We start from the raw sequence: 25,406 nt of genomic DNA on the forward strand, positions 1-25,406 counted from the left end.
CTTCCAGTCAGCTGTAGGCTATTAATAGTTAAGTTTTGGGGGAGTCAACTGTTATACACGATTTCAACTGTGCAGGAAGTTGGCGCCCACTAACCCCCATGATGTTCAAGGGTCAAGTGCATTCACTACTTTAAGCATTATGCTTAACTGAGAAGTTCTAGATACATGGGGACTAATTTAATAAATTTTGGGTTTTTTACTCAAGGGCCGTGTAACACCTGTTTGTAAAATGTCTGAAAACCAAACTGCCAAGATCCAAATGGTTTCTATTTAAAGCAATTATGTAAAGGGATTTCTACACTAAACATTCCATCTGAAGGTCATTAAAACCATTGGCCAGTTTCCTGACAACAGTTTGACAGGTGTTTTATCACAAGGGTCAAAATACCTTTAAAGTATAATTGCCTATTTTTTTATTTGAAAAGGTAAATCACTAGCCAGATTTTTATTTCCTTAGAACTGTGGCTTGAATAGCACATTCTGGAGTTATGACTGGACTTTAAAAAGGCACTAATACAGTATGAGAAAGGGCCTAACAGGTCTGGATTAGAGCCGGGGATGGATAGACAGAAAACGTCTGAGGAAGGTAAAATGGGGCTTCTGTCTGAATTTCAGCCAAGGCTGCCCAAAGGCCTTCAACAAACAATGGCACCGACTCTCATATCCTGAAGTAAAGTTCTAGATCACTGACTTCGGACTGGTCCAGACAGCTACCATAGGGTCATGGAAAAATCAGAGTTGGGGGAAGAAGCAGCCCGAGTAAAACATTTGTTTAAACCTATTCTTTCTCATTCTGAACTCAGTGGACGAGGGGGGGCACAGGCCATTCAGATGCCCTCCTTCGGGTTCTGGGGACACGAGCAAGTCCATCCCGGCCTTACAGGGTTTGAACCACAGCTCCTGAAGGCAGTAAATTCTTAGAGAAAGGGCCACTTACTATGGTTTCCACACACCATAAGGAGGGGGAAATTTCAGAAGGAGATGACCTCTAGAGGACAAACCGGGGGATCACCTTTGGTATTTTCATTCCCACGGGGGGCGGATTCAGAGTCAAAGCCCTCCCAGTGGTTCTCACTGGCCTCAGCCTTGGGGATGGAAGTCTCTTTTACACCAGTGGCCTACTAAATAAAGGGTGTGTGTGCCCTAGGGAATGTGTCAGGCCATTCACTGGGGCGAAGTTAGGAAGAAAAGGTCAGAATTTCTGAGTATGTTTATATTAAAAAGAAAAATGAAATTAAGCTTTTCTAATATTTGGACTGGCACAGACATCCTCACTCAGACCATATTCCAGAAGGCCACCTAGAACAAACAGTGTATTGACAGCCCACCCCCCCCGAAGATGGAAGCACCAAGTGCAGGGAGGGGGGAGAACTAGTAACGCTGTCCCTTGTCGGCTCTCCTCACTCCTTCGCTTTTAGCACACTGTGAGGTTACTATTAATACAAACACAAGAACCTAGCAGAGCTGACAAGCTCTTTGCCCGCTGCTTTATGACAAAGCCAGAGCTGTCAAGCAGCTGCCCAAAGAAAATAAAAGGAAGCACCATGATTTGCAACAGATTTATGTCCCCCTTGTTTCAGTGAACTTCACCCTAAATGCATGCGGAGCTCCAAGGGTTTTAGCTAATGACAACCCTACAGGCACACAATTAACAAAGGAAACTGGAGATCCAGGCTTTAACATTTTTATTCTGATGAGGGTGTTCAGGCCAACACACCGTCAGCATGGCCTAGCCTGGCCTAGCGTGGTGTGGGAAAACCCCAGTGGTCTTTGGACAGTACCCCCAGGGCATGAGGCCCTTGCTTCTTTTCTAGCAAATAAAGAAAAATTCAGTTAGCAGAGCCTGACAGCCCAGAATCTGGATCCTGGGAAAGAAAACAGGGGCAGTAAGGGTTTTTGGTAGAAAATTACAGTAAAGGGACTTCTCTATGAGAAAGAAGCACAACTGTTATTTCTCTGGGGAGAAGCTAAGGAGAGTGATAGAGCCCCCCAGCCTGTGAGAGGGAGATCATAAGAGCTAATGACACAAAAGCTAATGTCAAAACTGAAAATGGGGCTTCAGTTAAGATGGCAACAAAGAAGGATCCTGAACTCCTCTCCTAGCATGGACACACCCAATACACAGCTACATATGCAACAGTTTCCTTTAAAAGAAATCCAAAAACTCCTACACCTTGGGTGAACGAGAAAAACCCCATGTGGAAGGAGGCTGGAGAAGCTGGAACACAGCCTCACCATGAACCCACAACTGGGAGAGAACCCACAACTCCTAGCTTCTCCTTGGGGAGCAAAGGGTTTGGACTCCACATCTGGTACCCCAACTTTTCAGACTTCTAAGAGCCAGGGCCCCCAAAACACCTAGCTCTGAAGGCCAAGGTGGGGACTGCCAGTACGAGTCCCGCGAGACTATGGGGAACTAAGGGACAGCTCTTACCCGCTTGTGGGACTACCATGGTGATCCCCCCCAGGGCCCAGCACAGAGGGAAAAACAGAAACACAAAAGAAAAAACTGAGACTGGGCTTCTCATCAGCAAGACAAACAAATGAGGGAGACAAATGTGGTCTGGAGACCACAGGATCTACCTGCCGTCCAAGGCTTGGTTAAAAAGGACAATGAGGGACGCCTGGGTGGCTCAGTTGGTTGGACAGCTGCTTTCGGCTTGGGTCATGACCCCGGAGTGTCAGGATCGAGTCCCGCATCGGGCTCCTAGCTCCACCGGGAGTCTGCTTCTCCCTCTGACCTTCTCTTCGCTCATGCTCTCTCTCACTGCGCCTCTCTCAAATAAATAAATAAATAAATAAATAAATAAATCTTTAAAAAAGGACAATGAGACCTTCCTTCCCTAAGGCAAGTCACCACACCAGTACTGCTGGGCAAACAGCTCTTTTCTCGGCAAAAATCACTCTCCACCTAAACAGTCCAACAGAAGAGAAGGCCTACGGGTTTCCTAATAAACCTCAGGGGAGAATTTCTCTGAGAAACAGAACTTCTGGACTATCTTTCTGAACGTTACCTCCAACCGAACAAAACAAAAAAGAAAGTATCCTATGACGTTCCCAGGGGCCCAAAACCTCTCGAGCGGCCCCCGCCACTCTGGAGAAACCGGAGGGACGGCAGCTGCTCTGCAGGTTCTAGCAGGAGGCCCCCAGAGCCAGGCTGCCGGGCCGAGGGGGTCCCGCGGCAGCGCGTTTGGCCCAAACTGCCGGGGAGCGGCCTGTGCACCCAGAAGCGCCTCGGGCGACGCTGCGGCCGCTGCCCAGAGGACACAGCCTCCTCCGGGGAACCTGTGGGGACCAGCCCCGCACCGGGCCCCGCGGAGGATGAAGGACACAAGCTAATCAGGCCGGCATGTCGTGTGCACGGCCGACCCCCAGCGTGTCGGTCCGGGCGGCAGCAGCGGCCCGTCGGTCGGTCACGTCGCCGGCCCTGCGCAGCGGAGGAAGCGACGCGCCGGGTCGGGACCGTCGAGCGGCCGCCCGGGCTCCCGCTGGGCCCCACGCGCAGCGCCGGAGCGAGGCCGAGATGCCCCCGACCGCCACCTACCTCTCCTCCCGGGCTCGGGGGTCGGGCAGGGCTTCTCGGGCCGGGCGGCCGGCGGAGCCGGGGAAGCGGGTTTGCGCTCGGGCTCCACCGCCTCCTCCTCGTCCCTCGGCGGCGCCTTCCTCGGCTCCGGGGGCGGCGGCGGCGGCGTCGGCCGGGGCTCCCTGCTCTGCTGGGGCTCCCTGGCGGGCTCGCCGGGCTCCGGGTCCGGCCTCCCCGCCCGGCGGGCCAGCAGCTCCACCAGGTAGGGCCTGCTCAGCTTGGAGAGCGGCGACGGGGGCGGCGTCTGACCCGCAGGCTTGGGGGCCAGCGCGGGCTTCGGCGCCAGCGGCGATCTGTGGGCCCCGCGGTCGTGCTCCGCAGCCGGTGGGGGCCCCGGGGCGGCGGCGGGAGAAGGGGGGGCCCTTTCGGCCGAGTCCTTCCAGGCGGACAGGCCGGGCTTCCTCTCGGGGGGCAGAGACGGGCCCGGCTTGGCGGCCACGGCTTCAGGCTCCTTCTCTCCCCTGGTGCCCCCGGGGGCCGGGGCGCCGCCGTCCGCGCTGTCCCCCGTGCTGCTGTGCCTCTTCTTCTTCTTCTGTTCCGTCTGCTGGTCGCAGTGGAAGCGCAAGGAGTAGTTGGTCCTTCTCAGTTTTATGCCAAACGGTGAGGCTTTTTCCTCCTGACCGGGCATCGAGGGGTCTGGCTTCCCTCTCCCGCTGCTGGTCTCAGCGTCCGAAGTGGCCCCGGGCTCCGCATGGGCCACTGCCTTCTGCGGCGGGTAAGCAGGGCTGGGGACAAGGAAAGACGGGAGGTCTTTGGCAAATTTGCACCCCTCCGTGGTGTCTGCTGGCTCTGGTTTCTCTGCTCCCTTGGGGAGCTCGTTAGTATCCAGGGGCTGGGGCACCCCAGGTCCCAGCGAGGGTCTTTTTCTCGTGCTCTCTGCTTCTGTGTTCTGTTTGGAGGTCTCGGTGCCACCGTCAGAGAATTTCTGCCAAGCGGGCATAATGGAGAACTTGGCATTTACTGGGGGGGTCCTCCGGAGGTTCCCGCGGGAATCACTGCGGGCCCGGGGAGGGTGCTCGTCACTGGGCCGAGGCTGCTCGCCCTCCGCGTTCTTCAGGATCCTGGACCGAATGGACGCCCATTCGGCGAGGGCGGCCGCACTGCTCGGAGACTCCTGGGCGGCCCTGACCTTCCCGCTGCCTGCCCGGGGGTCGACAGGCGCTCGGGGCGGGTTCTCCAGGGCAGGGACATCAACGTGCTTCTTTTCTTCCGACAAGCCCAGGAGGGACTTGCATGCCGTGTCCTTGATCTGGCTCAGGTTGACCGCGGGGCCGCAGAGCTGCGCTCCCGTGACCAGAATGGCTGTGTGGGGGACACTCAGGGAGGAGGGCAGGGCGTGGGAGGCCGCGCCGGCTCGCGGGGTCTTTGGCGCGTGGGGAGCAGAGGCAAGTCCGGCATCTCTCGCGGGTGTCACTGGGCTCAGATTGACTTTGGGGAAGAGAATCTGTTTCCCTCCCGATGACACCTGGAAAGTGTAGGGCCTTGGCATGCTCTGCCTCTCGTCCACTTCCTGCCACCGGAGTTCCTCCCCCTTTCTGTCTTTTTCGGGGGCAGTGGCTTCCTTCTTCTCCCCGGGAGTCACTTCCACTTGCGCCTCTTGTTTCTGGGGAGGCTGCGCGCTAGTTTCTGGTCTCTCTTCCCAACGCGCACGACGGTCAGGCTCCGGACCGTCGCCGCGCTGTCCGGGCTGCTCTCCGGCTGGCACGGCCTCCTGACTCTGCTTCTCACAAATCTTAGATTCCTCGGAGCTTTCGCTTTGCTTCTCCGGCTGCAGGTGCTCTCGTTTCCGGGGTTTCTCTGCAAAGTCCATCTTTGGACTCCTCAAGCCCCTTTTTTCGTCCAGCTGCTGCCACTTCTCCTCGTGCCCTCTCGCGGCTTCCCGACGCTCCCCTTCCGGCCTCCTCAGGGCCTCCACTTGCTCCCGCTTTCCCAGCTCTGCCCTCCTCCTGGCAGCTGCCTCTGCCTCCAGCCACGGCTTCTCCACCCATTCTCGCTGCTCCTCCTCCTCCTCCCGCCGCCGCTGTTCCTCTTCCAGCTGCCGCTGCTCTTCCTCCCGCTGCCGCTGCTCCTCTTCCAAACGCCGCTGCTCCTCCTCCCGCCGCTGCTGCTCCTCTTCCAAACGCCGCTGCTCCTCTTCCAAACGCAGCTGCTCCTCCCGCCGCCGCTGCTGCTCCTCTTCCAGCTGCCGCTGCTCCTCCCGCCGCCGCTCCTCCTCCCGCCGCTGCTGCTCCTCTTCCCACAGCCGCTGCTCCTCCCTTTCCCGCTGCTCCTTCTCCCACCGCCGCTGCTCCTCTTCCCGCAGCCGCTGCTCCTCCCTTTCCCGCTGCTCCTCCTCCCGCCGTCGCTGCTTCTCAGCTTCAAGCCTCTGCTGCTCCTCCAGCTCCTCCTGCCTCCTGAGCTCCCTCAGCTGCCTCTCCTCCTGCAGCTGCCGCTGCGTCTCAGCCTCTGCGCCGCTCCACACCGCCTGCTCTTCCTGCTGAGCGGGGCGATGCAGGCACAGCTGCTCTGGGGCCTGGAGGTGCCTTCCGTCCACCAGCTCCCTCCGCCCTTGGCCACCTTGCTCCTCCAGTCTCTGCCTCTCCTCTTGGCGCTGCCTCTCTTCGGCCTCCAGCTGTAGTTCTGCCCTCTCTCCCTCCTCGTCTTCTCCTTTCTCCTCCAAGAGTTCCTGCCTTCTGTTCTCCTCCCAAAGCCTCCTCTCCAGGGCCTGGAGCCTCTGCTCTTCCAGACGTTTCCTCTCTGCTGCCTCGGCCTTCTGCCGTTTGCACTTGGCCTCAAGTTCTAGCCAGTATTCCTCTTGGCATCTCTTCTCTTCTTCAGAGTCCAGCAGCTCTGGCTCTTCTTCATGCCAGACTGGCTTGTCTTCTCCCGAGTGTCCGTTCTGGTCCGGCGAGAGCTGATACAGAAGGCCACCATGTTCATGTGGTCCATCCTAACATTGGTAAGGAAAGAAAGAATTAGCCTTTTCCTTTCCAACAGGCAACCATTACCCACCCTATTCACATTGCCCGTGGCCCTCTTAATCTCAGAAGGGGCAGTTGTTCCTAAGTATGGAGCTCGGTAAACCCAGGCCAGAACACTGGGAATAAGTTGTGCGGGTGGAGGAAAACACATCCCTTCGTGTTGACTTCTGGCCCCTTTGTTGGTCATTCTCAAGTTCCTTTTGCTGAATACAAATGAATCACAGGAGAACCAAAAGTCCAGCATGAGAAAGATGAGAAAAAATGAGCTTTGCACGTCATGTGCCCTGAAACCTGTGACCTCAAAGGCCACCCTAGTCAAACCAAAGACCCTCTGGCTGAGCTGTGGCAGGAAAGCTGGGTCACACGGCAGGGGCAAAGCCAACACAGAGGGCCTAGGGGCCCTCAAAGGACAGCCTCTCGTTCTGGGGCCCACCAGACCCCAGGCAGGCATGTTAGAAAGGGCGATGGAAAGTAAACGGGCCTGCTTTGCCTTGGTTCACTGCAACTCACCAGGTCCCTGATGAGACAGACCTAGTTCCTTCTACTGGTCCCTCATGGCACCGCCCTACTGGGTAGAATCAGCGCCAGCAAGCATGGGCAGCTGCCTGGTCAGCCGGGATGGGCCCCTCATACCCTGGCAAGTCGCCGGTGCTTCTTGGACACCCTCTGGTTTTTCGGCTTTACGGACAGTTTGTGCTTGGCGGCACTGTTGTCCAGGCGAGCGATGGCTAGGGGGATGGCATCCAGGTTGACACTTTCGATGGTTCCAGCAGAAGACAAGTGCCTTTTTGGCCGAGATGGTTTAACGGGAGCCACCTGTATGGAGAGGAAACCACATGGTCCCCATCAGAGCCACAGCCCTTGCTGGAGCCAGCACCTGGCCCAGCCTGGCCCCCGGAGATGGCTTCGAGCAGGTGGCACTCACTGGGACTGTGAGGAGAGCACGATTTGTTCTGCCAGTGTTATTTGCATCAACTCATAAAGGTCATTTAACCTTTCACAGACTAATTTTCCTACTTTGAATAATATGGGGAGGGGGAAGGTTAGAGTGGATGGGAGGTAACATAGCCAGGGGGCCCAATCCTGCGCATAGCTTAATTTAGCACTTAAAGTTTTGCAGGCACACAGCCATGCCCACTGCCCATTGTCTTCAGCTGTTTGGGCTGCAAAGGAAGAGCACAACAAGGGGGAGTGTCCTGGTTGGACCCTATGGCCACGGAGCCTGAAATAAGTCATAGTTTGCTGAGCCCTGAACCAGCTCAACTCTGCTAATGACTCTCTCATTTAAGACATGACCTCAGACACCTGCAAACATCCCTCAGCTTCTACCTTAGTCCCTCTGAGGCAGGGAATGTGTCTTTTTCCTCTTTTCAGTCCCCTTTATGACCACGTGGCAAATCTCATTTGGCAAGTGCTCAGTAAATATTTTTAGGAGGAATAAAGGAAACGCAACAAACTAGATCGTCCGTGCTTAGGGTATGAAATTGGTACCCACAAAAATGTTCTAGCACAATCACTCCAAGGCCACAGAGCACTGAGTTGAGTGCACCAAGCCCATGAGAGGGCGAAGCCCTGGCGCAAAAAGGAAGGGCAGAAATGTACCACCCAGGGGTGAGAGCAGCCGCTCAGGGTGACCAGCAGCACCGGAATGCAGATGGGCGCACTCAGAAACCACCACCCGGACAAACTACGCATCTAGGCAGGTCAGAGAGACCCAGCTCGGCCTGCACCCTGAGGCCACACTGAAAGAGGAGAAGCCACACCTGTTACTCCTGAGAACCCACCGGCCCGACAGGCGCGCGGCAAGGGGAGGGCTCCCAGCTGCACGGCGCCAGCGCGCAGCAGAGGGCGCTCTCGGCCCTCCCTGCGGAGCCGGCCGCTCCCAGGCACGGGCGGGGCAGGAGCGGAGGCCAGGGCCAGTGGGCCGCATTCGTGCTGGCAATGCAGAGCCCCTGGGGCTTAGCGCACAGCTTCGCTTTTTGCGATTACCTTCCATATTTGTGTGCTAAAGATAAAGGACCAAGCCCGCTCCAAGAGCAAAATGGATGCTCAGTAAATAATAACTTATGATAAGAAACAGAAGTAAGGAAAAATAATTCCAGCCTTTGGGCTTCTAGCTATTATTTCTTTATGGTTATCTTTAGAATACGTATCAAATTCTGAACTCCTGTTGAAGAGATGAATCAAACATTATTTCCATCCCCTAAGAGATGGATGAATAAAAAGCATTCCAGCCAAATGGGCCAGATTGAAGGCACAGAGAAGTACCAGCAGCTGAGATTTAAATGCAAGGTTGCATTTCTAGATCGTCCCAGCTGGGCTGCTTCAATGACTGGGCGGTGGCAGTCTGCGGCCATCCCCCTTCAGAAGACTCGGACACACTCTGCTCACTGTACCGGCCCCGGGAGGAGGCCTGGAGCCTCTGCAGGCGACTGCTCTGGCTAGTGGACTGGCCTCTAAGGGTCGCCGAGACTCCTGCGGGCAGTCCCAGGTTTCAACTGAACACAGAAAAGTTAAAAAACAAAAATACATACAAGTAGAGAAATGCTGAGGTGTTTTGTTTTGTTTTTGCATCTCTAAAGAGAAACTCTTCCTTACAGACCTGTGTACCTTCAGGTGTTCTGGAATGCCTTTTCCAATGGCTTCTCAGGGTCTTGAAGGACCTGGCACATTTAGGAAGCCGTGGAAATGGACGCTCTAACATCTACCACTGGGGTAACGTTCTGAAGGAACTAAAGGTAATGGGTGTAGGCGGCATTTATGAATGGAAAAATGATACGGTGGATTGGAAAAAAAGGGTCCAAAATGGAAGTTGAAGTAAAGAAACTAAAAACTGAAGTTCAAATCACACTACCTTGTCTTCCATCTCACTTCTGGCTCCAGGCAGATTCAGAGGACTCTGAGAACTTGGAGGGTCACTGGGCTGGAACAGTAAAGAGAGCGCTCAAGTCAGACGCCGCAACAGGAAGTTCTGGGCAGATAACCAGACTCGGCTGCGTGGGGAGAAGGCTGGAGCTGCCCGCAGAGAGCCGGCGAAGTCACACTGGGGACTTTGCTAATGCTCAGATAAGGACTCCAGGCACGGAGCGTACAATTGCTTCTTTTCCTGAGTCCAGCACATCTCTAACTGGGCAGTCTCCAACCTCAGTCTCTGCTGTGGCTGAGACCAGGCGCCCCCCTCCAGCCACCCGACCTGGGAAGCAGGGCTGTGTCACACACCCGACCTCCGACCTCAGAGCTTCTGGCTGTGCTCGCTGCCTTGGCCCCCTTCACCCGCTGGCCGTCGCCCCTCTATGCCAGACCTCTCCTCGGTGAGAAGGAAAGGCCCTACCAATGCTGTGTGCAAAGGGCTGGGCTGAGGAGATGGATGAGGCAAAAACCCTTAGGACGGAAGGAGAAGAAAAAGGCTGAAGAGCCCCAGCCCAGTTGCTCCCCTGCCCTGGAACACCCGCACCACATGACCTGCACCTTTCTGATGGCCCCGCTGTACCTTCTGCCTTACATGGCCCATAGTTAAAAACAGGCGTTATCGGTTATTGTCCGCTCCGGAGCAATGATGTCAGCACCACACTTAGAAGCATCTTTAGGAAATACAGATCGGGTGCCTGGGTGGCTCTGTCGGTTGGACGTCCGACTCTCGGTTTCGGCTCAGGTCATGATCTCACAGTCCTGGGATCGAGCCCTGCCTCAGACTCTGCTGAGCTGACCGTGGAGCCTGTTTAGGATTCTCTCCTTCTCCTCCCTCTGCCTCTCCCCCACTGTTCATGCTCTCTTGCTCTCCCTCAAATAAAAATAAAATTTAAAGAAAAAAAAGAAGGAAACACAAATCAGACACTACTCCCAGAACGAGAAGCCCCCTTTTCCTGTGGTTTGTACAATCTGGCCTCTATACCTTGCTCTATCCTCTCTTTGCCCCCTCCAGGGTCTGGCGGGCCACAAAGACCTGCTTTCTTTTGGGACACCCCCAGCCCCATCTCTGGGCCTCTCTGCTTGTTCTTCCCCCTGCGGAGAGCATGGCCCCAGCCCCAGGTCTGCTCTGGTTGCTTTGACCTCCTTGCCTAGAGAGCAGCTCCTCACCCACCTTGTTACGCACTTTTCCATCACTCTGTTTTACCTTCTGTGCAGTACTTTTTCTTGATCCAGAGTTATTACATTTATACACGTACCTGTTGACTTGCCATGTGACCCTCCTGTCATCAGAATGTAAGCTACATGGAGGCAGCCCCTGCAGAAGGACTGAGCCCTGTCCTTCCTCGGGCCACAGTCCCTGGCACTTAGATCCTCAGTAACAGTGAGGACATTTGCTTCAGTCCTTGGAAAACTCGGGGCATGAAGGCTGATGGCCATCGCTGCCGCCTAGCGCTGGACAGGTTGGACGTGGTGGGGGCGCTGCGCCCGCCTACTTACCCACGGCAGCCCCCGCTGCCCACCTGTCTGGGAACCAGGAGGCAGGAGGGCCAGAGGCAGAAGTGGGCAACAGCGGGGGAATGGCCTGTTCTTTCCTTCCTCACTTTGCCCTACACATCACTTCTCTTTCTTCCCGCCCTGATGATGTATTAGCTAATAACAGGCATGACTTTGGGGGGACGTCCATTTTAATAAACAGCCACGTAATTTCAGGCGCCTTGGTAGGCACAGAAAATGCTTTCTGTTGAGACTGAATGACTCGGTGGCTCAGCTCGAGGGCTCCCTGCTCCAGCTGCCGGGCGCCTGCCCTCCTCCCCCGGCGGAGGCCGGAGGATGTCCTTCCCGCTGCCGGAAGGACTGATTCTGGGTCAGGTGCTTCTTTCCAAGTGTCAAAAGACCGGATTCAGATCGGACAATGCTAGACCAATATGACTTTCTTCCCTCGTTAAGCAGACTAGACTTCAAGATAGCGTGTTTGATACGTTCTGCCTCGTGAAGGACCTACTTCTTTCTTTTCTCATCTCCCTTTAAATTAGTCTAATCTGACGAGTAATCACTCGGTGCTACTACGTAAGCACTAGCTGAGTCCTGGGGCGACAGAGATATGGAGACTCCAGTCTGTCCTCGAGGAACTCCACATTTAGAGACGGAGAGAGCACAATTACGTGGACACAGATGAGTATGGGCGTGTGAGAAGCATGAAGGATGCCCGGCCCAGCAAAGACACAGGGGAGACAGCCCCGAGCAGGGGTAAGGCCGGCCAAGGCTTCCTGGAAAAGGTGGGCCCCGCGGAGTCTTGAAGAGTAAGTGGAAGATGCTTTGAGGAGCAACCGTGAAGGGCACGTCTCCCTTTCGCCACTCCCAGCTGCCCCCCGAAGTGTGCCTCGCTGCAGACCAGGGGGTGCCCTCCAGCCCCGGGCCACTCAGCAGAAAAGCTTCTCTACACATTCCCTGCTCCGCAGAGCTCAGAGTCTCTGGATGCCCTGGCCACCTCCCAGCGTCCTCCCCTCGCTTATCAGCAACCAGGTCACTCCCTGGAGGAGCCTTACTTTGTTCTCGGTGTCTGAGAGGGGGACGTCCTCGTGAGTCACAATCTCCATGGGACTGGTCAGGAGCAGATCCTCTTCTAAGCCGGCCTCACCACTGTCTGCCTTCTTCATGGGAATGGCACTGGGTGGTGGCCGCCCAAACTTGATGTTTTTGCTCAACTGTCGCTGGAGAAAAACCAAAGAAAGACATTCTGAAGCAGGGAAGTGGGTCACGAGGAGTGCGGGCAGATGCCCCCGCATAGCTAGGGGGCCCTGGGGCGCGTTCTGCGCATGTTTCTAGACTAAATATCATGCCAGTGAGCCACGATGCAGTTCTGGGTTAAGTGGATTCATTTTCCTGTGTCTGTTCCTTTCCCACCTTCAAGCCATGAGCTTTTTCATCCAGCCACCTCTTTCCCAGAGATGCCAACATTATCCAGGGGGCGGAGAGACCGTATTTTGAAACCGAAAGTGGGAATACATGTTATAACAAAATTTTTTCGTTAGCCCTATAAATGTATTTATTAAAAAGTCTCATAAAAATGATAAGAAGAGTTACATGAAATGCAGGAACCACTGGGGAAAATCTAGACCCTCGTGGTTGCTGTAACCGGGGAGCCCTCCAGCTTCTCTTGGACACATTCTCCCTGAATATGTTTTAACCACCTTCCTCACCAGCCCTTACTCGAACACCATGTTCTGCTCACATGGGCACCGGGGTGAAGGGGGCCCCAATGCTGGCAAGTCCTTCCATAATCAATGCAGACATCACGGAAGACACAGAACGATCCTGTCCTGCTGCGAGGACTTCTCTTTGCCCGGCTGCAGTTTGACAGCGTGAACTGTGGGGCAGAAGGAGCCCAGTGGGGAAGGGACAGAGAAGGAGGCAGAAGAAAAGGGCCGAAGAGGGATGCACGATCCGTGGCAGGTAGGAGGGTGTGTGTGGGGGAAACGGGAGAGAAATTAGGAAGATCAATGGTGTTCAGAATTAGAGAAAAGCCAGATCAGAAAAATAAATATATTCTCTGAAGAAAAAAATTATAAATATAATGATAAAGGGCAAAATATTTAATGGGCTGTGGCAGAGAAAATGAGCAACATTCAGGAAGAAAGAAGGGTACGCCGTGGCCACCTAAAGGACTACTGACTTAAATATGCTGTGCAAACCCGTGCCTTCGTCTAGAGCAGGTTCGCAAGCTCAGCGCTCCGGACGCGTCCCACCACATCGCTCTCTGCTGTGGGAAGCTGCCCTGTGCGCTGTAACAGCTCAGCAGCCGCACCGGGCCCCTGGGCACCAGATGCCAGCAGCGATTCGTTCCCTGTCCAGACCGTCCGCTGGGGGAGTAAACGTGCTGTGCCTGAGGGCTACTGCTCTAGACTTAGGGACTCCGGCTTCGTAGTCCTTTTGTGCCTCAAAAAAAAAAAAAAAAAAAAAAAGAAAGAAAGAAAGAAAAGAAAAGGAAAAAAGTAGAGAAAAAGAATGGGAATGCATTATCTGATATTTACCTTTAATCTGGCTAATACTTAATCCCACAGAGCCACAGGGGGCTTTAGCAATCACACAGTCCAACCCCCTCATTTTATAAAAAATGTCAGAGGTCCAGTGGGGAGAGGTGACTGGCCCAAGCTTATGGAAAGAATGGCCGCGAAGGGATTTGAATCCAGGTCTCCTAAAACCATAGTCAGTGTTATTTGCTCTGCATTCCACAGGTTCTCACGAATTTGACATTGCGCCACTTTCTTCCTTTAGGGGCAGACATAGAGAGATGATGCTGCCTTCGTAACTCTGTGCCCAATTTCCTTGGCAGAGGACTCCCTTCGGGGAGATGCCCCTTCTGAACTCACGGGTACTCCGTCCACCCACTCGTGCCCAGCTCCCCCTCGGCCTTGCATGGTAGACAGTGAGACTGCAGAGACACGGAAGAGATGAGCCCAAGACTCCCCTCCCCGCACCCAGGGCACCCCAGCATGCCAAGTCAGGAGCACAGAAAGACAGAGGACTTGTATTTGATCTGCTGCTATTTCAGCCTGAGCCTGCCTCCCCTGGGAAGGAGCACACATCAAAAGCCCCGAGATCAGCCAGTGAAGTACAGCTTGAGCAGCCTGAAAGGGATTTGGGGAGGGGATGGCTGAGACAGGGCGCCTTCTCAGAACCATTTAGCGGGAAGCGGCAGTTAGTATCTACCCTAAGCAGATCAAGAAGCAGGCACGGTTAGAGCAGCCGATGGAGTTAGACAAGAGGACATGGTATAACAAAGTCACGGGCCCGTCCAACTCTGCTGACCTGGGGGAGAGGGGGTCGAACGGTTCCTGTGTCCTAGTGAAAGCCCTAGCAGGAATTCCCTCGGGGACTCCCAGCCCGGCCTTCGGTTTACCAGTTATCCCTGCTCTGGATAGGCGTGTTGGCCGAGCCTTGGAAAGTGTGCTAAACCCTCAGACTTAGACGTCCTGCTGTCAGGTCTGCCATGTCTCCATGTTCCGGAGCGACTAAGATGAGGGGATTTCCTCTAGTTACAGTAGAAAGAATAGTTCTTTAACGAGCTTCCCAGGAGAACTTGGCCTAACAGTCAGTGCCATTCCGTGAGGGGGTTTTGCCACCATCACAAAAAGAGAATGAAAATGCTGAAATTCTTCTTCGTGAGGCACCTTATAAAATACTTATGTCGGTCCACCCTGATGCGTAAGAGACAAACAAGCGTATGACACGATGTAGTCGCAGTCTAGATGGAAACAAGCTCCAAAGATGGGAAGGCTGTCGTGGCGAGCAATGGCAGAGCTGCGGGAGGACGGAAAGAGGAGTCGATGGGATAAGAACAGGAGGAATGAGGCACACGGGACGAAGCTGGAAGTGGAGACGGTGGTTCTAAGAACTGAAATGGAGCATGAAGTCAAAGAGGTGAGCCGAGAGGAGGGTGCAGGGGTGTGGGGTGTGGGCCTGGCGGCAAGTACCTAGCTGGGGGTGGGGAGACGGGGGTCGGGGGGAGGAAGAGGTAGAGGGCGGGAATGAGACCGTGACCCGCAGGGATGACTGATGTCACAGAGACGTGCACCCTGGCCAAAGAAACACAATGCTGTTGCCTTTGAGAATAACAACGTGCATTTCTGTGAAGCCTCTGATTTAAAATCCCTCTAAGAAAAATAAATTCAGGCTGGTGGTTTCGAGCTTAGGGGGATGAGGAGGGGAGGCCCCCGGTCATCAAAGAAATGCCGGCTGCTTTCAGGGACCGGGCTGCCGCCCCTCTGTCCAGACAAAGGACTGTCTTCCTAGACACACACCAGCAGCTGGCAGGGAGGAGACCTCAGAACCAGGCCAGGGTGGGACTGAGGGTTCAGGGCCATCGTGACCGACCCTCAGGTCTGCAAGGCGAGGCTCCTGCACCTGCACGTTTTCCCTCCCCCGGGCTTCCTGCTCCAAATGCTTCCTGCAGCCTCCTCAAAGCAAATCATGCTGTCGAGACGCTGTGACTTACTGATAATTAGAATGTGGCTGCTGAAACCTATTTGGCAATCTCGGGTGGCATGTGACTTGAATGTAGGGCTGGCTCAGTGGGGCTTTTTTGTGACTTCATTTCTGTCCACTACTCAGGCATTGTCACGAGAAGAGCTTTGATAGAAGCAGCCCCTGACAACCAGAATGTCGGGGTGGAGCCTGCCCTGGTAAACTACTACCACTCCTCCACCTTCTCTACTACCCAGGGGCCCTTCACATACACTGCGAGGACAGCCGGAGAGGGGGGCAGGGCACTGTGCCTACACCAACGGACCATGCCGCCTGCGGCTGTGAATGGGGTTACTGTGAGGACTGGAATGCGAGCTAAAAGGGACTATATTTTATTCATTCAAACTGGGCCATTTTGTTGTAACATGGAATGCCAGAGAGCGATGTTATAGGAATGCACATGCATATTTATGAGGCTTTCTCCTATGGTGTGGGAATTCCAAGCACATGGTATTCGGCAGCTCTCGCACAGCCAGGATTTAGATTCCCCCAGACTGCTCGCGGCCATCCTTTACACTGTGTCTGCGAGAACAAAGCAGAAGAAGAATAAAGTTTCTGTCTTCTTGAGTGAACTACAGATGCACCGATAGTGAAAATGAATTCTTAAAGAAGGGCAAAAGAAAAAGCATATAGATTTACAGAGATCTGCTCTACGCAGAAGTGGCTAAGAGTGGGTATCTATTCTTTGTGTCCTTGACAGCTGCATGAAGTGTCAAAAACCTCCAACATATGACACTTGGGCATTTTTAAGTGAAATCCAGCTCCGCGGGAGCCAGTAGCTACTGAAGACGGAGGCTCCTCCTCCTGGGCTAAGTAGTCCGTGGTCTAATAGAGCTAGCATCTTCTGACAAAGGTGTGGTATAATTCTAGAAATCACCTGCAGGCTTAGACTCCAATGTTCCTGAGTTTTATCGTCACTTGTTACCTACTCCATAGCCTGGGTCTGATCTGATCTAAGCAGGTACCTCCCTGGTCTGTGGTCTGGGCCGTTGTAAGGAACATCAAGGTCACTGCAGTCCAAATGCAACCAAGTGCGAAGCTTCCCCCAACGCTCCGTGCTACAGCAGGTGAGCAGTGGTTCCGTACAGATGGCAGACTTTGAGAACTAGAGGGCCCAGATCATCCATCATATTTACCCCCTTATTTTTCAGATGGGGACAGCAAGGGTCAGAGTCAATGACTTCCCTGGAAGGTGGTGGGGGAGGCCTGGGACAGAATTTTTATTTCACCCACTGGCCATGGAACAACTGACTGTTATGTGTAGGATCTTCAAAAAGGGCATCACTATTGGTCTGACCCCTATAACTGTCCTATATATTAGAATTTGTTCTCCCTACAAACATGTAGTATTTTTATACTCAAGGAAAAAAAGAGTCACTTTTCTTGTAAAGTTTCAATCATTTGTGACGGAAAGTTTGGCAGATGACAGATTCACTTGATTCAGACAATGCAGGCTTACTGACGACACTGCATTTAGTCACTCTGCCCTCAGAGCAGTTACAGACCACCCTGGCGCCCCGGCCAGCCAGCCGAGCTGGGATGACCACGTGTGGACACTAGAGGGCGACCTTTCCCAACACAGTCAGTACCTGCACCTTTCTGGGGGGTTCCAAGGACTGGGAAGTTTCTCAGGCCAGAGAAAAATGGCTCCCCTCCCCCACCCCCAATGGTACCACGATAGAAATCTCATTTCAAAAGAATGTCTTAATAGTGACTAATCAGCCTGCCAGGACATCTACTGTCAAATAGGTATCCGTTACTTTTCTGTTTTTAATAAACATACGTACATACACAAACACGATTTCGGACATAAAAAACATACATGCCTCTGACATAACTAACACCCTCATTCCATGCTGGAGTCTACGAGGGGGCGGTCTTTTATGCTGCTTACTGAGCATCAATATCAGCATAACGTTGTCATGGAAAAATGCAAAGCATTCATGCAAGTATTAACAAAGTTAACTACTGTTTCTATGACTTACCAGGAACATACTGCTTAGTCGACTGAAAAATAAAGCACAGTCTTTTGGGGGTGATACAGTCATAGCTTAATGTCACTCCAAAAATCACATTTTCTCTGATAATGGTCCCCATTTCCCTCCTCAAAGAGCAAAGCCTCTTTATTTAAAAAAAAAAAAAAAAAAAGTAGACTAGAGAGCAGTAAAGAAGCTTGTGAAGCCATACCACAGCAGAGGCAAAGTCAGGCCGACCTTGGGTGAGTAGGTATTGCCCGAAGGAGAGCACTTTCCTCACATTTTCCTTTCCATTGTTAATAGAACTGCTGCTTCAGGGAAGTTGGTTGTTTTACATTTTATTTATTTATTTAAATTAAAAAAAAATTTTTTTTGGTTGCTTTACATTTTAACTGTAAGATCTGATTCTTTAAATTTGTGCCCCGCAGTGTGAACTGGAACAGTTACTCACATATTCTTACTGAGTTTCAACAGTGCAGAGTTATATGTTTTTTCCAAGTCCAAATCCACTTCCTGGTGGGGCAGTGGCATGCGGTGTGACGTTAGCACAAACATCATTTAAAACAACACACTATTATCTAATTTTTAAAGAACTCCTAGAAAGCCCTTATGAAATACAGCTGTTTCACGGACTTAACTCTGGAAGTCATTCCTCTTGGAAAGGGCATATTATGAGCCCGGGGTTCAGAACTTCTTAAGAATAATAGCCCAGGAGTCAAAATACTGCACGAAGGAAAGGTGATGTGGGGAGGGGGTCCAGCGTTTTCTTGGGCAGTCACCTCCCTTCCTCTTCTCCAGCCTAGGAGAAGTGACAGCTTGCTTCGGAGTCTGTACACATGTAGCAGCACAGCCATCAAGAACTGAGAGCAGAACCTGGTCAGGACATGCTAGAACCTGATAGAAGGGCCTGCGTCAGCGCTGAGGGCAGGACGGTGGCCCTGGGCCATGGCTGGCAGCCGGTATAAAGACCCAGGCCAGCTCGGGTGTGGTTCTGGGTGTTAGCTATTTCCCCTTCTGCCATATGCTCTATCAGCTGAGAGTGTGCAGACATGTAACCACAGACCCCAAAATGCATAGCTAATGTTCAGTAGAAGCAAGAACATTTCAAGAAAATAGAAAATTTCCTTTGAGTTACTGGCAGCTACTCAAGCCGGCTGTTCCCCCCGCCCTTCATTCATTTATACATTCGTTATTGTAGCTTACAGACAGATGGGAATCAGCAAACCAGAGTCCCCCGTTCATAATTTGGATCGCCTCCAAGCCTTCCCATCTCAGAGAAGTGCTTGCTTGGGCACTTCTGTCGGGTGAGTGAATCCTACCAGGCTATCGAGCAAACCTATGTGATCAGATCCCAGGTGTCTCTGCTCCTCTTGCTTTCCCTGGATTTCCCATGATCTCAATCACATTTAGTGAATAATTATTTTATTAAATTTTCATTATGAAGGAGTTACCACCTGCGTCAGTTTTATAGAGGAAAACTGCCCGACTCTGCAGCATGAGAAGGAGGGAGGTTGAAGAGGTTCCTGGCTTTCCTCCAAGACAGGGTGGCTCAGGGGAAGCCAGATTTACAAATAGAGCAAATAATAAAGAGTCTCCCCCATCACTGTCCAAGTAGGGGACGTGCTGTGCATGCCCTCAGCTACAGTCGACCCTGTGCTCAGGGATTATGGGCGACATTCAATGGTTACTTTTCCAACCCTCCCACCCCCACCGCCCAGCCAAGCCCTGAAGCTTCTCTTGGGTACCTGTCCTCATGACATGCAGTTAAAAATGAGGGAACAGCTCAACAGAACAGGAGTGGGGTTGTTAGGTAAGTGGGTACAGTGGTGACGGTGCGCCTCTCACTGGGCACAGAAGGCTTCCAGAGAACAGAGTCAGGGTTGAGAGAGCAGAAATTCTCACCAGGAGCTCCCCTGGCTCTCCTGCTGCCTTACTCAAGGCCACTCTCAGGATCTTCCCGCTTCCCCCCGTCGCCGGACCCCCTCCTATGGATCTGACTTTGCAATCTCAAGCTGTCTTACCTGAAGAGTTTTGACTTTGCCCAGGATGTTGTCCTGTGACATTGCTTGAACTGTCTGCTCACTCTCTGCTCCCCCATCAGGGATAAAAATACTGTCATGGGAAAATGCCCGGGTTCCCATAGAATAGTTGAAGGACCTGGAATGCAAATCATGTGCTTCATTTATTAGGATGATAATATTTCTTTTGGCAATTCAGTTTCCTGTTCCTCCTGATTTAGGGGACTCCCCCCACAGCCCCTGTCTCCCTCAGAAAGCACTTCCAGCGTTGTGTCCTTTTCTGCGAGGGGTCAGCCAAGTTGCTGGTAGGAGAAAGGGTCTCTCAGAAATACGGGAGCTTGTCCCCAACACAGGGTTTTGGAGCCGCTCCAGGACAGAACTCAAAGACAGCTCTTGACTTGTAGAGGCTCCGGAACCCGAGGCCTGGCAGGAACTGGAACTGGAGGAGCCCATGTCCTGACAAGCCTTTCGAGCAGCGGCTGTCCGTTTTCCCCCAGGAAACCTGTCAGCCAGCACTGTTGAAATCACATGCAGATCTACAGGTTAGACGCAAGAGATTTTCTCCTTTAGATGACAATCAGATTGTTAAATCCACGCATCTAGGACAGAGACTTGACGAGGCCGAGAATTGCGGAGAAGACCTACAGGTATCGTCTCTGAGGCTGGACTCTTTAAGAGAAACACGTGTGGGGGCAATCCAGGGGGGCTTTATGCACAGCAAGCGGCTCGGAAGCCGTAGGTACCCAAAAGCACCCCCCCACCCCCCACCCTCCGGTCAGAACTGCACTCTGGGAAGGCTGCTCTCAGGGGTGGGCGGAACCACACGCTCTCTGGAAGGCAGGGCAGGTGCATTTCCGTGATGCTGGGTGCGCATGCAGACTCCAGGGGTGAGAAGGGGCTTCCCCTGCTTCCCTCCCTAGAAGCGGGTCCCACCTGGAGCTTTTATCAGTGACCCAGTGTCAGTCCTGGGGGAGGGGCGCCTGCAGCTGGGGCTTCTAAACTGAATTACAGACACGCAGCAGGCGGGGTCCTGACCAGATCTAGATGGGGTTGGGAAGGCTGAGTACCAAATCCTGCCCTAGAATGGGCCAAATCTGAGCCAGCAAGGTGACAAAGCATATGAGGTTGAGAAACCAAAGGCTTGGATGCGAGCCTCCGAGCTGTGCGACCTTTGTCAATGACAGAGCCGCCACCAATCCCACCCTGATGAAAAGTTGTGCTGGAGGGTTACGGTTGTCATCTCAACCTGAACCCCTTGTTACAGATGAAACTCGGGGGGTAAATACCCATATCTAAAGTCACCTGAATAGAAGCAGTAGAGTGAGAAAATGAACTCAGAGCTGCGGACTACGATCCCTCTCCCAGTCAGCTCAAGTGTTCTAAAGCAGCAGAATAGGTTGGTCTTCCCTCGAGTGAGGGGAGGGGAACGCCAGTAGAGAGGAAGTGCCACGTGGGCTGGACCCGGATTAGAGAGACTGAACCGCTGGAACACCAGACCCTCTAGAGTAGCGACCCACTTGACGCCTGGGTGGCTCAGTTGGTTAGAGTAGCGACCCACTTTAGGAAACAGGAGGCACCGTTTAGGGTATGAATATGAAAAGAATCAAAGATCTCATTATCCCACTGTCTTCAGAGACTCTGGCCAGCCGCATCGCCCTGTGCTCTGCTAAATCCCATTCCAGTTTCTTGGGCAACCTTAACTGGATCGTGAACTTGATCTCCCCGATCCCATTCTTCTTCCAGGCAGGCTAAGAATCCACACTCCCCTATCCTGCTCTTTCTGTGTTGCCCCAAATGTTCCTTGCTGCCAACTGAATGTCCAGCCATTCCCCACTTCCAGAGGATCATACTGAAAAACGAAAAATGAACGGTGACGAGAGCGGTAGCGATAATGACAGCAGTAGTGGCAGTCACAGGGGCAATATCAATGCGGGCTAGATTGCATCAGACACGTGCTGTGTCCCTGTCGTCCGTGCTAACCCCTTCAGGATCATATCTGAATCCTTCTGATATATACTATTTAAACTGTATGTGGTAGGCACTAGTATGAAGCCTACTTACAGAAGAGGAGACGAAAGCTTGAAGACAGCGGGTGACTCGCAATGAATGAAGCAATGTGGATCGGTTTCCGGCCTCGTTTCCACTGGTCTACTCGTCTATTTTTACAGCAATAATCCCACACTGCCTTTTTTTACTACAGCCTTTTTTTTTTTTTTTTAAGATTTTATTTATTTATTTGACAGAGAGACACAGCGAGAGAGGGAACACAAGTAGCGAGAGTAGGAGAGGGAGAAGCAGGCTTCCCACGAACATGGAACCCGATGCCGGCCTCGATTCCAGGACCCTGAGATCATGACCTGAGCCGAAGGCAGAGGCTTAACCCGCTGAGCCACCCAGGTGCCCCAAGAATTGCCTTTGTGATCGCATTAGACCTACAGATAAATTTTGGGATAACTAACGTCATTACAATTCTTGATTTAGTCCGGGAGCATCAGATATCCTCATCCGTTTAGCTCCCACTTACTTTCTCCCAATGATGTTTTGTAGTGTTGTGCGTAGAGGCTTTGTACATATTTTGATAGACTTATTCCTACTTATTTGAGGTTTCTGAACTCATTGCAAATGGTATAGCCCAAAATTTTTATTTCCTAGTTATTTATAGGTGGAATATTAAATTATAATTGATCTTTGCATATTGTTTTTAAAACTAGGCTTAGCTAAATTTATTAACTATAATAATATGACTTGATTCTTTTGGACTCTCTATGTATAGACAGGTTGCCTGTGACCAAAGGCAGTTTTGTTTATTTTAAATCCATCCTTCCTTCCTTTCTTTCCTCCCTTTCTCTCTTTTCTTTGTCATCCTGCATTATCTAGGAACTTCACAAAGTTGAACAAAGTCATGATGGTAGATTTGTCATGTTCTGGAACTAAGAAAAAATGCATTCAATATTTTACCATTAAGTTATGCTGTAACTTATAGATTATGTGTAGGTTATATCACTGCTTCTTCAAAAAGACAGGCATCTTTTATTTATAGCTGATATTAAGATTTTTCTCTTTGCCTTGGTTTACAGCAGTTTTACTTTCTCATGGTCATTGTGAATTTCCTCTATTTTATCTATTTATAATACATACATAATACTTCCTAAAACTGTTACTTGTGGCTTTCATCAATTCTGGAAAATTCTCATCCTTCAAATATTGCTTCTACCCCCTTTTTCTTTTATTCCCCCTCTGATTCTCCAATGTTTGAATGCCTTACGCTGTTTCCCGTACCTGTCAATTATTTTCACTCAATATGATTTAGTATGGATTTTTTCTTTTTTAAAAAGATTTTAAGTATTTATTTATTTGTCAGAGAGCAAGCAAGCGAGCAAGAGTGCACAACAGGAGGAATGGCAAGCAAAGGGAGAAGCAGGCTCCCCACTGAGCAAGGAGCCAGATGTGAGACTGGACCCTGTGATCAGGACCTGAGCCAAAGGCAGATGCTTACTGACTGAGCCATCCAGGTGTCCCTTAGTATAGATTTTTCAACTGACCTAGATTTCAGCTCATTAATTCTCTCTTTAGTTATATCTAGTCTACTGTTAAAACTATCTATTGAGGGGTGCCTGGGTGGCTCAGTCAGTTAAGTGTCTGCCTTTGGCTCAGGTCATGATCCCGGGGTTTGAGTCCCAATTGGGCTCTCTGCTCAGCAGGAAGCCTGCTTATCCCTGTCCCCCTGCTGTAGTCCCTCTCTTGCCATCTGTCAAATAAATAAAATTAAAAAACTAAAACAGAAATAAACAGCTATCCATTGAGCACTTAATTTCAGTACTGTTTTTCATATCTAGAATTTCCATTTGATTCTTTTTAATAGATTCCAGCTCTCTGGTGAAATTCTCTATCTTGTCAACTATTTTATTGAATGTATTAATCACAACTTTGAAATACTAAAACTCCAATATCTTTATATCATCTTTGGGTCTACTTCTATTATTCTGTTTTTCTCATAGTTTGTTTCTCAACTGCCTGGTAATTTTTTGATTGAAGTCTAAGTATCAAGAATGAAACATGGAAGAGGCTGGGTTGTCTCCTTCCAGTGAGGACTCCACCCAATCCTTTAGCCATCAGTGGCAGAGAGGATCACCTCAATTCAATTAGGGACTGAACTGACCATGGCTGGCTAGCAATCTTGGTAATAAGGCTCAGACTACCTCTGCTTTGTCCTCATACCTAGGCTACGGCCTCCTGTTGTCTCAACTGACAGCCTGGGTTGCTTCCTAAGGTCTCCCTCCTTGGTAGGCCCCAGACCCCAATTTTCATCTTTCTAACATCACACACTGTCAAAAACTATGTTGCCTTTTAGCCTCTATCCTGGTGCAGCTTTATCAAGAAATTTATTGAAAGGAAAACTGATGGGGCCCCTGGGTGGCTCAGTGGGTTAAGCCTCTGCCTTCGGCTTGAGTTGTGATCCCAGAGTCCTGGGATCAGCAAGCCCCACATGGAGCTCTTGGCTCAGTGGGGAGCCTGCTTCTCTCTCTCTCTCTGCCTGCCTCTCTGCCAACTTATGATCTCTGTCTGTCAAATGAATAAATAAAATCTTAAAAAAAAAAAAAAAAGGAAACTGTCACCTAGATTAGATTCATTCTTCTGAGTTTCTCTTCTCTTGGGGATTTCAGTCCTTCAAGTCCTGACTATCTCGGCAGCCACAAACTCCAGTTTTTGTATTCCAGGCTCCAGGAGATTGCCTCCAGTTCCGCTGCCTTCTCCTCCTCTTGGCAGCCACTCGCAGGCTTTTTGGTCTCTTGCTCTCCACCAGGAATCACTTAATGCTTGTGTTCTCTCCAGTATCTCATTGTTCAAGTCTTGTTCAAGTCTGGTGCAGGAGCAGCGATCAGATGCCTTCAAACAGATGTCTTAAAATATTCTCTCTGCATTTCTACTTGTTTGTGGTGGGAGCGCTGATTTGCTTCAAGCTACTTCATCACAGCCGGAAGTAGAAGTGATTAAATAACTTTTTGATACTTACGAGGTTTCTACAGCTGTCAGAACCTACTTATTTATATGGCTATTACTCTTAAGAGGATTACTTTTCAAACCAAAAACATTTCTATCTTTTTCTTCTTAGATCTAGTTTTTGTCCTATTTTAAAGCTCTGAGAAGAAACAATGGAGGAGAATGGTAACTGGTTTATTGGTTATATGAAGGAACACTCTCTTCTAAATATTTCAGTTTACATCATGAAAGTTAACACTAAATCCTTGGCAATTTGAATAATCTTGAATATTTGGTGATCATGGCTACCAGCTCCGGTTCCAAACAACTCTACAACGTAGATTATTTCCTTTTCTCTGAAGGAGAAGCTGTGACAAAGAGTAGGTGAAAACACTGCCCAGAGTTCCGGAATTTGAGACAGGGCTGGAATTCAACTGAATAGGCAGCGTGTGGAGATCTCAGCTTGAAACTCGGTTTTTAGGAACAAAGAGTTTGGTGGAATCATTGTCCTTAACAGCTGGGAACTAGGAATTACATGATTGGGAGGTGGAGGGGCAACCCAACACAAACTGTACCTTAGCAGAGTTCATCTGGACTTCTTTATTCTTGACATTTAAAGATTTTTCACAATTGATTGCGAATCAGGCCAATCCTCCCCCTTCCTTTTATTATGTGTGAACTTAGAGGCAAGGCCTCTGAGCCTCAAAGAGGCAACTTTCCCTCAGGCTTTATGTTCTCAAAAGGAAAAAAAAAATGCCACTTAGCTGTGTGGGAACCTTCTCTTCCCATGCCAAGAACACAGAGCAGCCTCTTGATCATGAGAAGAGATGTATAAGGACCTCTAAAATCCCCCGGATCTTGAACTTCTAAATGAAGGATTGTCAATACATTTAACAGTCCTTTAAATTTAAACAAGATCATCTAAAGTCAAATGCAAAGCACCTGTAATAAAAAC

The 25,406-nt window shown here is 51.1% G+C and overlaps 1 protein-coding gene across 4 annotated transcripts in view; it reads right to left on the reverse strand.

Annotated features, from left to right (window-relative positions):
• The window catches only part of CRACD (capping protein inhibiting regulator of actin dynamics), a 272,503-nt gene that overhangs the window by 8,129 nt on the left and 238,968 nt on the right, over positions 1-25,406 (reverse strand). For 2 of the 4 annotated variants that reach the window (XM_082728635.1, XM_082728633.1), the window contains exons 5-10: positions 19,475-19,610; positions 17,463-17,484; positions 12,000-12,164; positions 9,398-9,466; positions 7,177-7,359; positions 3,545-6,512 (exon numbers count right to left, since the gene is read on the reverse strand). In XM_082728635.1, coding sequence (XP_082584761.1) covers positions 3,545-6,512; positions 7,177-7,359; positions 9,398-9,466; positions 12,000-12,164; positions 17,463-17,484; positions 19,475-19,572 — 3,505 coding nt within the window. In that variant the 5' untranslated portion in view covers positions 19,573-19,610. The remainder of the gene's footprint in view (positions 1-3,544; positions 6,513-7,176; positions 7,360-9,397; positions 9,467-11,999; positions 12,165-17,462; positions 17,485-19,474; positions 19,611-25,406) is intronic. The other 2 variants (XM_082728634.1, XM_082728636.1) reach the window with 2 other exon arrangements.

This window comes from Mustela nivalis (genome assembly GCF_964662115.1).
Source record: "Mustela nivalis genome assembly, chromosome: 4".
In the NCBI taxonomy this organism is placed as follows: domain Eukaryota; kingdom Metazoa; phylum Chordata; class Mammalia; order Carnivora; family Mustelidae; genus Mustela; species Mustela nivalis.